The 16,053-nt window shown below is 36.3% G+C and overlaps 1 protein-coding gene across 3 annotated transcripts in view; it reads left to right on the top strand.

The window, feature by feature from the left end:
- creb5b (cAMP responsive element binding protein 5b) overlaps positions 1 to 16,053 on the top strand; it is a 367,885-nt gene that overhangs the window by 240,807 nt on the left and 111,025 nt on the right. Inside the window, exon 1 of one of the 3 annotated variants that reach the window (XM_039736765.1) lies at positions 4,824 to 4,905. The exons of the other annotated variants lie outside the window; for them this stretch is intronic. Coding sequence (XP_039592699.1) covers positions 4,895 to 4,905 — 11 coding nt within the window. The 5' untranslated portion in view covers positions 4,824 to 4,894. Of the gene's footprint in view, positions 1 to 4,823; positions 4,906 to 16,053 lie in introns of those variants that run through there. 3 annotated transcript variants of the gene reach the window in all.

Below are 16,053 nucleotides of genomic sequence, written 5' to 3'. Positions count from 1 at the left end.
ACATGCAGGTTAGGGTAATTGGTAAGTCCAAATTGACCCTGTGTGATTGTGTGTGTAGATGTTTATGTGAGGGGATCTGTGATGGACTGACTCACCATCCAAGCATCCAGTTCTGCAGGGATATCCCCTGACCTGCCATGACCTTGAACTGGATTAAGTGGGTTATGTTCTGTTTTTTAACAGTGTGTCTTTTCGTCTGTTCAAGGGTCTTAATGAACTTTGGAATACATGAAGACATAAAAATTACGAGATAATAAAATATAAATGACTTTTATGTAAATCACGTGCATTATCCATCCATCCATCCATCCAACCCGCTATATCCTAACTACAGGGTCACGGGGGTCTGCTGGAGCCAATCGCAACCAACACAGGACGCAAGGCAGGAAACAAGCCCCGGACAGGGCACCAGCCCACTGCAGCACGTGCATTATAACAAACTAAAAAAAGTAAAATGTATCGAAAACCATTGGGATGGACTACTGGTCCACACACAAGGTTTACACACACATCCACACCCGTATGAACACTGGGCTAGCTTAGAGTTGTCTGTTAATCTAACTTGTACATCTTTGGAGATGTGTGAGGAAGAGAATGGATAGTGCAGCTGCCTTAGATCCCAGTATTCTGGTTTCAAATCCACTGCCTAGTCATTATCTTTATGGAGATTGCTCTTTTTCCCCATGTCTGCCTAAGCTTCTGTCACTTCTATTTCAAGCAAGAGTTTGTGTGGCGCACTATCTTTTCCAAAGACTCTTTTGTTACATTTCGCACATTAGGTGATTACTGCAGCTGGATGCAAAATATTGGTGTTTGTTAGCCGTAAAAATGATATTGCCATCTGTATATTAAGGAATTTGTATGAGATAAAATGTTAAACAAAGTGTGAGGTGATGGGAGGGAGGATTGCTTCAGGGATCTGTATTAGATTGTTAATGTTCCTGATTCATACTGGTGAGTGATTATTTTACGATAATCACAATCTGAACAATGCTTTAGTACCCAGCCTTTATTTTATATTATTTCTATTACAAACACAGTATCAATGCATTTCACATATTATAACTGTTTACTTATCCAAGTTTGACTACAGCAGGTTAAGGCAACATGCTAACGGTCACACAATGGGCCTATTGTGGGAATTAAACCAGGAGTCTATTTCCTTTGCTACTATACCACATTGCCTACTTTTCATGTAACAATTGTGTATTGAGAGAACTCAAATGAGATTTCCAATGAAATATAGTAAAGCAATAATAGCATTCAAGATAAAGTTTGTTCTTTTGAGGAACAAATTATTGTGTTTGATAAGGCTGGAATTCACATTTCTATGGGTTACAAAACAACTTAAGAGCTTGAAACAGTGATGACAAGAGATAACATAAATATAACATGAAGTAAACGTAAAGTATGTCAGTTGGGAAATGAAGGAGTCAGAAATAAGGTGAGGGGTGAAATGTATAGGTATACATCAAAACTGAATAGCCAAATGGAGTGAGTTGCAGACAACGGATAAAGTGTTCAAAAATTATTGATCATGCAAATAACTAATTATGAATACATTTACAGCTGCATATTATCCTAATTTTGTCTCTGCAATTCTGCTTCTTCAACGGTTATATTCTGCCATAGCTTATACCCAATGATGTTAAGCACAAAAGTGTACCAAGTGTATGGCATAATCATCTGATTTGAGTATGTACCTGTTATGATTCAAAACACGTGCCAGCACCAGTGATACATGCATAATCAAATCATATTTTTTTTATGTTACGTGTACTCAAAACATATTTTTTATAGCCAGTGTTAGCATATATACTAAATAATGTGTAGACACAATTGTTTAACAACAGATTTGAACTCAAATCATATGACACTTTTTTCCTAAATGGCACCTATTGTTCCCCTATTATATTCTGTGTTGCTTCTTTACATGGCCAATGGAGTGAAATTCATGTGGCAGCATAGTGTATGTTGGTGAAGTGTGCACATAAAAGTTTAATTGTACTTTTGCATGTACAGTGCAATAAATCTGAACTGAGTACCTACTATCTTGTATTTTTATAAAAGACTTTCGCCTTAGTTATCGGCATGTCAATACTAAGTTCACGATGCTGATCAACAATCAACATTAGGTATTTTATGTGGTGTATTGTGTGCATGCTTGATAAAAAATACAGAGAAAATGAAATGGCAGATTATGCAATAGAATCAAACCCCAGTGAAACAGATTGAAGTGCCACAAACCAGTTATCAAATTTTATAGGGCATGCTGAGTCACTCTTACTGAGGATATGGTAATAAAAGAACTGAGGACAATTTTTTGAGTGAGCAAATGTAATTAGCAAGTTTCACTGTTTCTTCATGTAGACATTTACTTGAGCCCATAATATGATGAGATAGCTCTGAGTTTGTAGCAATTTTAAATCAACTTTTAATTATTTGTATTACTGGTAGTGAAATACTGTGCATGATGATATGACCGTTTTATTCAGTGACTATTTTGTAGTTGTCTGCAGAATAGAGGCAGCAATTCATATCTGGACATTAGCGTTCAACAACATCAGTAACAGCACTTGGAGACAATTTTTTGAAGTGAAAACGTCCCTCAGGGGCTGAAGATTGCTATGAGGTGAAGCGCACAGCTGGTTTCCTTTTACAATGGCTGAATATCACAGAAATGTTTTGCTTTTTTGCATCTTTTCTATCCTGAAATGCCATGCACATGTTGTTTTGCAATATGTGTATTATCTCAAGATGTGGATCAATACTCAATAACACTCTAGGCTTGAAAAAATGAATGCATTTGGTAAGTTTTACAATTTAGAAAAACTTAATATATACCACAATTGTGAAGAAATATCTTTCACTTCAAAAATTCCAAACTTGCCCCTTAACAGGCCTTCTGACAGTTATAGTATTTAAAATTAAAAAAAAAAATCTTAGTAGAGCATACTGCTGTAAAATAAGGAAACATTTAATGTAATGATGAAACTGTGATGTGAAACATACATGTTTAGTGGATATCTAAAATTAACTGCCTAGTCATATTTTTTAAACAAATACCAATGTGTAAGACTTTTGAGGTTCGGTTATCCAGTTAAGGCACTGCAGTGGGCCAAGTGCTCAGGAAACCTAGAAAGTAGATAGATTAATATACATTATAGATAACAGATAATGTACAATACAAAAGTGGCTACTGAGAGACAAAAGTAATTATGGTGAACAATGCACATGAACATGAAATGTTTTTAGATATTTGTGACTTATATTCCAAATGAAAATGAGTGTATAGAAGGACACTACCTGTGTGCGCCATTGTATCAGTGAGATGATATTAATTGTCAAGCAACTGATAAATGATAATATTTCTGAAGATTACTTCAATCAGTTACCCTTATGGAAAAAGATGATCGGCTCTGGCAACCCCTAACGGGAACAGCCGAAAGAAGAAGATGACTCCATAAGTTACCCTTATAAGTGTACAGCCTCCTTTCTCTCATAATTTAACTCCTGCATATGCTTGCCTTTTCAAAAGTTGAATATTTGTTGAAGGGTCCTACCTTTGAATTAGCATAATAGTAGAAGAAGTACATTAAGAAGTGAGTATCAGGACTTTGAAGGCTAATGTGAACACTGGTGTGCACTAAAGCAGCAAGAACAGGATATCTTTCAATAGATTTTCCATCTCCAACATATGGGATACATTTAGTAAAATGGATTATGTGAGATAAAATGGACTATATAGGAGCTCAATCTAGTAATTGTACCTTATCTTTTAAGCAGCCTGTGTCCAGATCTAATTCCTGATAAACAATGCACTTTAAGTCCATCCTATAGTTTCCTCCTTTTTGGAAGCCAGAAATAAACTGAAGTCTCTCTGATAAACTCCTCATTTATACCAGGCCAGGGTCATGTGACTAGACGTGCTGTGTTTCCCCTTGTTTATAAGTTTGTGGGTGGGGTTATCCCCTGCTATCTTTGGGTTCCTTTCTGAGGTGTTCCATCTGGTGGTACTTACGATTCCCTCCTGGAATTAGAGAAGAGCATGCTTGGAGCCACATGGAGCCTTCTGCTTTCCCCCTTGGTTTCCACTGCTCCCAGGTCATTCCTCACAGGGAAGCAGAGCATCCTGCGAAATGGATAAACAGTACAGACACTGGCAAAAAAGTAGGATTATATCGGAAGGTGATATTGTATATGACTTATATTTTAAATGTAAAGTTTTAAAAGTAAGGTGCATTTTTGACTATGCTTTCTTTGCCTATATGCTAGAAGTTTTCTGTTATATGCAGCCTGCTAGATGAATAGAGGTGCATTAAAATGTATTTAGTAATAAAAATCAGACTGGTAAAATGTCATTAATGTAGATTTATTTTATCAGAGCCTTATTGTTCCTAAAGTCCAGGGCCTATAGCACTTTCTTTTTATTTGTAAGATTCTGATTAAAACCGTACTGACTGTTTACCCTGATGTGAAGGCAGCTGCTTGCTGTTTGAGGCGGCTCTGTTTCTCTGACTGTTTACAGCGTTTCCAATAGTGATCGCACCACCAAGACTGTGTGTGTGTCTGGAACTTCGCCTGGGGCTGTTTTGGTTACATTTTAAAGTTTTTAGCTGCAGCTCTTCTTGCCAAATTTAGTGGTGACTTCATTGGTACGGAGTGAAGCTTGTGCTGTGCTATTTATTTATTTATTTATTTTTATTTTTGCAATGGTGGGGGGTGTAGTGGCGTAAGACAGAGAAGCCAAGAGCATTACATCATGTTTTGGACTTGAATCAAATGGGAAGGATATGACTCACTTGGGCTAGTTAAGCTTTGGCTCGAGTTTTCTTGATACACTCATTCCAAGGCTCTCATGTTCTGAGCCTCTGCAGGGAATTCAAGCACTGTGATGGCCATGAGGTTTGTTTTTCATCTTCACTCTTTTGTATCTGTTAATTTCTGTTAGTGGCATACTGGTTGTTATTACAGCATAATGTGGTAAAACTGACTCCAGAGAAGTGCGATTTGTGTATTTGATTAAATACTTTAAAATATTCAGCTAAGTGGGAGCAAAACTCGTGTGCTGTCTGTAGGGAGAGTGAGAGAGTTAAGAAAAGAGCAGCCAATCCTGGAGTGATGATGTAATCCTAGAGCTGCAAGCCAGTTTGGTAATGTGAGAGCAAAGGGTCAGGGTTGCAATGCATTTACCTGGTCTCTGGGGGGTGTAAGTTTACTATCAATCGCTGTGACTATAGCCATGCCTGAGATGTAGCCTGTAATTATTTACAGATCTTAAACTAGTCATTTCTGTTAATGTTTTCATTTAGCTTTGAAAATTATGTGGATTAATCCTCCTGCACTGTAAAGCTGCCAATGGATTTAAACACTTTTCCCTATCTGAACAAAAAAGTATGTGTGCTTCATACGTTTATAACACACATTGTTAGCAGACAACACAATTGTTAGCATCATACTTATATGCTTTTAAAATTTCAAACTTTTATTTGCCAACTGCAACTACTGTTATAGACTTGTATAAGATATGAGAGTAAATACAAGGAGCAGCAGCTACCCTTCTGACGAGGCAGACTCCAAGTAGTCCGGTAGTTTGTAAGTAAGTAGTGATGAATCCTTTCATATACTTTTCAAAAGGAGAGTTGGAATAATCTCTGAATTTGCTTTTCATTAATTAAATGAGGTCTAAAAGAAAAGTACAAATTTGAGCTCAATAAACTATGTACATTATGTATTTATTGCTATGGCATTAAATAACTATTTTTTACCTGCAACACTAAATAACAAATATTTACTTTTATATGACCTTCAACTTTATTGGCGGTATTAATTCATACATATCCAGACAGTCAATTACTGTAGGTGCAAAAAGAGTACTGTATTATTAAGTTAATTCTCTAACACTGATGCAAATTGAACTTCATGTCATTTATATGGCATTAAGACAAAAACTGCATTCTGCTTGTATAACAGTGTGATGCTTACCTGCTAAAATTGAAGTTAAAATAAAATAGTGATGCACACCTTCACTGTAATCCAGTACTTACTGGTAAAATATCTGACTTTGATTTAAGCTACTATACACAAAAATCAAATGGTGCTGAATCCTTCCTCATTATAATGTTCATTTATGCTTTAATTTATTGTTAAATAGCTGTGTGAAAAGCATAAAAAAATGTACAAAATATAAAGCACAAAAATATTTTGTGATGTGAATCTGAATACAACAAATAGTTTATTAAATAAAACTTAGTGAAGGCAGGAATTTTATGTCAAACCACGGTTGTTAAACTCCAGTCCTGGAGGGCCGCAGTGGCTGCAGGTTTTCATTCTAACCATCTTCTTAATTAGTGACCAGATTTTTCTGCTAGTTAACTTATTTTGCTTTAGTCTTAATTAACTTGATTCAGACCCCTTAGTTGTCTGTTTTTCTTTAATTAGCAGCCAAACAATAATGAGACACAAAACAAGCCGCCACATGAGCAGCTCACCTGTGCCCATCACACAATATCTGAAAATAAAGAAAGGTGAAGGTCTCGGTATGGTTGAGCTCTCAGGTCACCAAAGGATTTTGATGGTGTTCTTAGAAAAAAAACAGAAAATCAACAGTTTGGGAAATGCTTCTCATTAAGAGACTGGTTGGAGTGAAATTGGTTGCAGTTTGAAGCCCCAATTTAGCTGGTCATCTGTTTGCTCATTTCACATCTCATTTCTGTTTGGCTGCCATTTAATGAATAAACAAATTGATTCAGAGGACTGAATCCTTAAAACAGGGCTATTAAAATGAAGGGAAAAGAAATTAATTAGCAGTGAAAACTGGTCATTGTTTAGGAAAAAAAGAGTTAGAATGAAAACCTGCAGCCACTGCGGCCAACAGGCCTGGAGTTCAACACCCCTGTGCTAAACCTTTCATTCATCTCTCTAGTTTGTTTTATGAATGTGTTCTGCGATATAATGCAGTACCATAATAGCACATTTATGGTAGTGCTTTACCAGCCAATCAACATTATAGTGAAACTTATCAGTTATTCAAAAACATTGCAGAATTGGTTGTTTCATTTCAAGTCATCCATCTTCAGTCTAAATACTGTAGACAAAAAGTACAGCTCACTTATAAGTGTTTCCGATGCTTGGCCATAAGACAGCCTCAAAAGAAAGCCAATCCAAGGAAGTATTAAACTTTCTCACATCAAAGGGAAGATTGGGTTTAAGGTAAGGTGAAGAATTGGGGCAAAGCCACAGTGGCAGGAGGAAGAGTGAAAGATGTGTTACATTGAGAAGGGAGATGGGAATTGAGAAAGTTATTGATGCTACTTAGTACCTGAGCAAGTGAACGAGCCAGCCTACCAGACAGACAAGACAGACATGTTTTTTGGTTTTATTTTTTAATTTATCATTTTTGTTCTTGCTTGCATTTTATTTATAATATTAACACATTTTTGACCTCTTGTGCATTATTGCTAGTATTTCACAAGTACATCCTTTTCTATTATAACAGCTGGAATATACATTCAGTGGATACACTTGTTCATAAATGCAAATTGCCAAACAATCATGTAGGCAAGACTGAATATAAATAGAATGCAGATATGAACAAGTGATTTAGTTGTTATTTGCACCAACACTAACATTTATATGACACTTGATTTAAGCATGGTATGATTGTTATTGCCAGACGTTGTAGTTTCAGGATCTCAGTAAACAGCTACCCATCTACATGCATCAGCTCAATCTGATGGAGCCAGTCACAGATGCAATATCTATTAAAAAGGTACCCACCTTAATTTATATACCAGTCAATTACAGACCAGAATAAAATACGATTTGCACACACTTTCTCATCCTAAAAGAATTTAGACTTGCTTGTTAATCTTTGAACTGGGGAAGTAAACCAGATTATCCAGTGGAAAGCTCACATGAATGCTAGAATGCCATGGAAAGTTCAAACAAAGGGCATCCCAGCCAAGGATTAAATAAGGGTGCAAGTGTTATGAAGTGACATTGCTACCTACTCGGCAAACATATCATTTAACTTGCATTTAGTGCAACCAAATATGCGTTTTAGAGATGCCAAAATGTAAAGCATTCTTTACTCCCACATTCAGCTGTATCGATAACGCAGTTTGTATTTGTGATGCAAACATCCTCACTGTGCTATAGTAAATAAATAGGGGGTAATGTGCACTGGACTGAAGTATATTGTGCCAATGAGGAAAATCCAGAAGATTTTAACTACATTTCAAAAATAGCCACAGTGGTCAAAAACAAAATATAGAAATTTGCAAGATTTAAAACATTTATGCAAATTAGCTTTATATTTTGTACTACATAAAATCAAATGGCAATGTTTTGGAGCAACAGTTAACATTAGGGAAACATTCGCCAAATACATATTACATTGAATAAATGGAAATATATGAACATTAACAGATATCACATAATATGATTTTTAGACTACTATATTTAATTTTTATACTGTGTTGAATGATTTGATTCAACTTTGTCATATACAAGTTCACACAGATTTCATGTATTCATTGTAGCCTGACATGAGTGCAGTGTGCTGTAGGTCACTGTGACAGGGGGGTTTAACTGTTGTAGTGTTCTCAAGGCTGTGTGAAGTTTGTGGGTTCTAAAGTACAATTTGGTTTAAACAAAACTGGATAACTAACATGGAGGGGGTGCCATCCTTACAACAGATGACTATGCAGAAATCAACATGACACCCTAAGTATAGATGATATTTTTATGCTTTAAACAAAATATAGGTTTGGGAGGCATTTAGAGTTAAGTTCTAATAAAGCATAGTAAGTTGGGGATGGACCTAATACTAGATTAAGTAGGAACACAAAAGGCTTATAGTGAAAAATTGTGAGGTGACATAGTTAGTCTTGTAGAGAAGAGAGTGTGAGTTGAGAGAGACAGTGTTTCATCCATCCATCCATCCATTATCTAGCCCGCTATATCCTAACTACAGGGTTATGGGGATCTGCTGGAGCCAATCCCAGCCAACACAGGGCACAAGGCAGAAAACAAACCCCGGGCAGGGCACCAGCCCACTGCCGGACAGTGTTAAATTTGTAGTGAATATAGCTACTAAAAAAGCAAAAGCATTGATTGCACTAAGCAATCATTATGTTTTTTTTTTCTTAATTTTACTTAATTGCATAATTCATGTAAATTATGTATATAACATAATAATCATACATGGTACATATCAGAAGAAAACATACAATTAACTAATTACTTTCTTAAGTCATTTATATTATTTAGTAGCTCTTCAGCCATCACTCTGATGCTCAGGCAAAATCCAAGAGAGGAACCCAAGTTTATCAGAACGTATTTAAGTAGGACGTCCAAAGACTGTTCTTGACAGTAAGTATTGTCATATCATTCCTAAGGATTTTAAAGAAATTACGCAACAATTTTAGGCCAGCTATCGTGCAGTATATCAAATGAGTCCGCCTCCCTAGGCAACAAAACAGGCAGCAGCCCCATGTGAGCTCTTAGAACAAATCTGATCTGATTGAGCCAGATGTTTTCATTATTGCCTGGAAACAAAATGAAACATCTTCACAAATTCCTTACTGTATTGTATCTCTGCCCCTCTTGACATTCTCAGATAGCCCTTTATTTGATAATGTTCTGGGACGGGCTACATCAAGCATACAGACAAATTAGTGGGAACAGGGAAAATCAATGATCAAATAAAGTATTATACTAAGGGTCAGATGGTCATTGGGGGAAAAAAAACTCCAAAACTCCAACAGATGAAAAAAAATGCCTGCTGGACATTCCATATATATGTAACAGACAAAATAGAGTAAAAGAGAGAGTCAGCCTGTGCAGACATCATCAGAACACATGAAAACCAACTTTCTTCTTAACCACAAGACAATATTGAGGATGTAAGATGGAAGGATCGCCTTCTTAAAGTTTTGCTTTTTTAACTGTTAAGCCGGTCCCATCCCTCAGGTTTTATATATGCGTTCATTTTATGTAGAAGATACAATAGCTGCATACAGTACACTTTTAAGCAAAAGTGAAACTCTTCCCTTGCCAAATTTAATTAAGTGTAAACAGCTTAAAAAAAGTTCTACAGAGACCAACATAACATGAACATTTCAGCACATTGTAATTCACAATTATTGTTCATTTAAAGTGAACAGATTAATCATACAATGGTGAATGTGGCATGTGCAAGGGTTTAGCTAGCACTGTGTAACTTTGGCACCTTCCAACTATTTACACGATCATCTTTACAAAACCATTCTAGCACAGAAATATTTTACACATTCTTTCATGCCCTACATCTTTGAGATCTCCTCACAACTTTTCAATAAAATTCCTGTCTTGAGACTGTGAAGGCCATTTTATAACCTGAACCATTCATTTTTTCCTGTAAGTATTTCATGATTATTTCTGAGGTATGTTTTGGAATGTTGTCTTGCACACACACATATCCATTGTCATTTCAGCTTCAGTTTCTGCTGATCTGGGTAACTGCTGTTTAGGATTTTTTTAATGTACTGGTATATTTTTAGAGAACTTTGTTCCAGAAACATTCTTACTAAACATTGTTTTTCATACTTCAAATGTTGACTTTTGTGATGAAACTCTAGGAAGAATTTTCTTCTGACCAAATTTCAATGCAGTTGTTTTTTTTTAATACCAACTGTACTGTAAACCTATAGACCACCATTCTTTTTAGATGATTTGAACTGCTTATTTGACTCGTTTATGAGGATCTATCAGTTTTTTCTCTCTTCCATTTTCAATGATGTTTCTGACAGTTCATGGTCTGTGCTGGAAGTGTTTAAATATCTTTTTACAACCTTCCGTTGCATTACAGAATCAGTTATCTTCATTTTCAAGTCATTGGCCTGCTGCTTAGAAAAGACTGTAGTTGTTGCAAATATGTGAAACATCCTGAGAGGTTAAAAACTTAAGTATTGTCTTCAGCTCACTTTTTAGTAGGACCATTGAGTTAATCAGGTTTTGAATCTTTATAAAAGTATTCATAGGTCAACTGGAATTGTGTTCAGTCTTTTCCACGTGCTACATTCATAGTTGTCTGGTCACATAAGCAGCTGGACATTTAAATGTGCACACATATTTTCTGTTTAAGATTTTATTCTTCAGAGAGTGTTGACATTTTTTCATTTTGAAATTTTGTGCAACATGAAGTTTGACCTGGGGTTCCTAGACCTTTTCATACAACTGGATATAGTTTGTTTTGGCAAAGTATAGTGACCACATATACTACAAAACATGTTAGTTCTTTTCTTTGGTAATTTCTCCTGATTTTATGCTATATAGCATTACAGTTATTAGAAGGTGTACCCATTTTTGATACTGAACAGCTGCAGTGACAGAAGGTTTTGTTCAACCCGTTTTCTTAATTAAATCTTAACTTGCTTGCTGTTAAATAAGCATGTCATTTAATTGGGCCATTTGTTTGTGGTCTCTCTGTGTCACAATTGAAATTCCTATCAGTCTGTAGTATACATTTTCTGAGAAAAGTAAGAAGCTGAAGCAGTCATCTAATTAAATGTAATGTAAATGTAATCAAGTAAATGAATTAGTCTTGTTAAATTTTCTAGCTACTTTTCCTGGAAGGGGTTGTGGTTGTAACAAAATTGATACAACTAAACCTCCATATCTCTATCAGCAGTCTCCAGCACCTTATGGGCTATTTCTAGCCACTCTTAGGCCAAATAAAAAAAAACAAATTCTTGAGCATGTTCATGAGGGTATGTGTTATGTCTGATACACCTGTAGGAAACATCCTCTACAAATACTGTAAGCTCAACTGGCTTGTCTCAGTCCTGAGAAACAGCAATTCTGTTCTTGGGTACTCTCATATTGATTGAACCCCTTACACTATTATGGAGAATAATCTAATTTAGGCTGCTTGTATCTGTGAGCTTTAATTTTTGGTCACTACTTATAGCTCATGACAATAGGTATGGATAGGTATTTAGACTGAGCAATAAATTGAAAGCTTCAAATACGTCACTTCATCAGCAGCATCCATTGCAACATGGTCAGTACTACATCTGTTATAGTGATCTGTTAGTCATTCTCATGTTTGCCTTTACCTACACTCAAGACTAAGACATTAAGGTATACGTACACTTCCACTTAGGGCAGTTTTCCTCTCTTCACCTATAAAATGCAAGTCACTCTTTTCTAGGAGAAGACCATGCACTTAGACGTTGAGAAGCTCATACTGGTTTAGGTTTTCTTACTGTAAACTTGAAACCAAACCACTGCCTTCCATGCAGTGTTGCAGAGTCAGGTTACCCAAGGTACACCCTGAATATCCAGTGCTTACAGCATTTCTATCTGTATTTCAAATATCCTCGCAGCTTGGCTGTTTTATGAAGCTGCTTCACTGCTGCAAGATCCTCATTCATAGAACACAATGGATGGATGGATGGATGGATAGAAAGATAGAATTAACAAACTACATTTGTCCCCAGAGGAAAAGTTGACTTTTTACAGAAGCCCTTTAAATAAATAAATATATAAATAGATAAATAAAAATAAGTAAATAAATATACACACACACACTTTGGTCTGAACACACATTGGAATTACTATAAAGCAATACAAATTCATTCATTGATTTTTGTTGTTCTGACTGTCACTGTCCCAGTGAGGCATTATTCAGGTGAACTGCTATTGGTATAAAGGAGTCCTAGTAGCTTTTCTTGACACACTTCTGCTGAATGATTCGTTGACTAAAAGTGCTCAGGGTCAGTGTGTCACAGAGAGGATGTGCAGTATTGTTCATAATGGCACTCCTTTGCTATTGCCTCCAGGGGGTCCAGAGTGCATCCTATAACTGACCTTGCCCTTTTAATTAGTCTGTTGATTTGGTGGCCTTTCTTGAAGTGATGTTACCAGCCCAGCACACCACAGCACAGAAAATCACACTGGCCATCACAGAGTTATAGAAGATGTGGAGAATGTCACTTCCCATATTAAAGAAACACAGTTTCCTAAAGAAAAACAGCCCGGTCTGCCCCTTCTCATGTAGTTCCTCTGTGTTTGAAGACTAGTCCAGCCTGTCATTAATGTGGACCTCCAAGTACTTGTAGAAGTGGACCAGCTCTTCATCCATTGCCTGAATATTGACCGGACATACAGACTGTTTGGTGCGGTGAAAGTCAATTACCAATTCCTTGGTTCAGCTGATTTTAAGTTGCAGACAATTCTCTTTGCACCAAGAAACATCAGATATGTCTGGCACTGCATCCTCTCATGCTGCTTATTCACCTGGCTTAAGAGGTTCTAGGAGTGCACTTTCAACCTTTTAATGATATAACTATCAGCATTTGTATAACTTTTTTAAGAATAATTTGAGTGCGGTCATGCCTGCCCACCCTGAGTCAATGATTGGTTTCCCAGAACCAATAGCCTCCTACACAAGGCCCTTTACTGCAGCCACTACGGCAGCTTCTGATTTCTTATTATCACTGTCAAATCAAGAGACCACCTGGCAACAACAAACTTTCATCAGCTTGACGCCTTCTCTCCCCATTTGTTTCCACCAGCTTTTTGGAGGGTTCAATAAATCAATTAATTATTTTTAGCACTTTACTGGGTTAACAACATTGTGATGTAAGAAGTGAACAGTACAGTATCAACCAAGATGAAAAAGAGAGAGCGAGAGAGAGAGAGAGAGAGTAGATCCACATCCCAATAGCTAATCACAAAGTCCATTGCATCAGGATCTCTAGAGCCAATGCTCATCACCTTGTTTGGCTGTCATTTTACAGGTGGTTGGCCCTCACAGGGCTCTATGGATCTCCTAGTGCTCACTGGCAAACACCACCCACACACTTGTTTTCCAAATTGTTCCCTTTTTTTATTATTTTAGGTAAGGTTCAATATGAATTATTTGGAACTATCATGATGGTTTGCTCTTTGTCTGATCCATCTCTTTAGATCACTTTACTTAGTGTGTATTCCTCTCACACTTCTTTTAAAAACAAACATGGTAAGGGCTGGTTTTGTAAATGTTATTGTATATATTTGAATTTACATGTCAAATTAAACATATTCTATGAACATATAGTTTAAAATGTTTTACCATTATTTTGTTTCAGAATGTTTACTTAAGAATGGCCTTTCTAATTTTTACACATTTCATTAACGGGTGTAATCATTTGCACTGCATTCTCTGCTTTGCCTCCAAAAAAGACCTACTATAATCTGTGACAGCTTTCCTATGTGAGAGGCTTTTTTTAATGTTGGTAGATTTATTGGGTGCTTGCCAGTGAGTAACTTTTACTGTGCAACAGCTGAGCATTGTCAACAAAACCGTCTTTGTGATGTAACCTTCACTAGGAACTGCACATAAACAATTATTATCTTTTTTTTTTTTTTTTTGCAAACAATTTTGACTGCCAAGTTTCAAAAGGTAAAATAAATAGGCTGAAGTGGTTTATTGTATTAGATTAAAGAAGTGTTTTTAAAAGTGTCTTGCACTACATTTTGCACTGTAATCAATATTTTCTTATTATTTGAAAGAAGATAACATTCAAAGTAGAAATAATACACATAAAAATCTAATCTTCACTAACCCTAACTCGTAGCATACCTTCTATCTTTCCCCAAGCTGATAATTATACAGGTTAAAGTATTTCTCAGATTTCTCAGTATTTTCAGTTGCTTTTTCCAGCCCTCAGTAGACCAATGCAGGGTACCAGAATCGTAAACACCAACGTTTGCTAATATGAGGACTTCTTATCTAGTTCAGTCTTCCCCAGCAGCACTGGGTATAAGGCAGTTTCCAGTACAAAATGGGACACCTGTCCAGTACATGGACCTTTCATAATCACTCTCACACTGAGCTACATTTTCAGAATTGCCAGTTGGCCTAATACGTATATCCTTGAGATGTGTTATATGTCAAGATCTGGGTTTTTAGGTCAAACAATGTCCCCACTGTCCACCATGCTGTGATCAAAGTCTGCAAGTAGTTACTACCAGGATATGATTCTCAGTAATGGAAACCAAACTAAAAATGCTGTACTGTGTAGAGCTGAAGCCTCGTCTGGATGAAAAGTGACGGGTATGTACAAGAAAGAGGTATCTGTGCTCCCTTATTCACAATGTTGCATTTAAGGTACTAATAAGTTGGATGGAAGGAATTTAACAAATTCTAACTCTTGACTAGTTGCTGTTGATTCCTTACAATTTAATAAATACATTTGCTTTGGGACTGGCAAATGTTTCACAGCTAGCTGTGACTATAGCCTAATAGACCCAAGGCAGGAGTCCACACTGGTTGAAATTCTACTCTTGCATAAGATGGACCACATATAAACGCTCTGCAGAAATTTGAAGTTTGTAGAGAGATGGATGCAGATAGAATAGGGCCTGGATCCTTTAGCCCATTGCAGGAAAACTGAGTTCCTGGAGGCGACTTGTATAAACTTGGGACAAACATTAATAGCCATCCTACAATGTATAAGCCACAACTGAAAGAGCTATAAGGTACACTGCACCCCCATAACTGTATAGTGAGTGTACAGTAGTGCAGTAATGACAGTTGAGAATTTATTTAGAACATAAATCTTTAGAATACTGTATTTCATTAAACATTTCTGTCTTATTTATTAAACATGTATAGTAATTACTACTAAGCGCAATGCACTGTTCCATTGCACCTTGGTTGTGTAGTTAAACATTTGGCTTGTGTCACAGGCTTCTTTAGGCATTCTTAAATAGTACTACATGTTACTGGGCATTTACGGGTTAATTGCACTGAACTGATGATAAAGAGCACTATGAAAGTTTTCATCTGCTGTGAATTATTGTCTTTTACCATGGATTGTACCTTGTAATAAATTTTGAGAAATCTGTTCTTCTTGAATAAGAGAACTTGCCTTTTTCGAGTAGATAGACTGTAAATTGTTAAGCAATTATAGACAAGTGGATGATATCAGGAAAAATGTATGAAAGGTCTAAAAGTTAGCAGCTTTAGTTATGATATGTTTTAAGTTATTTTACAGCTGCAGTTGCACACCTACAGTTAGG

The sequence above is a fragment of the Polypterus senegalus genome, chromosome 15 (assembly GCF_016835505.1).
Source record: "Polypterus senegalus isolate Bchr_013 chromosome 15, ASM1683550v1, whole genome shotgun sequence".
NCBI lineage: Eukaryota > Metazoa > Chordata > Cladistia > Polypteriformes > Polypteridae > Polypterus > Polypterus senegalus.
The sequence above is the reverse complement of the archived record's forward strand: the minus strand, read 5'-3'. Positions and strand labels throughout refer to the sequence as shown.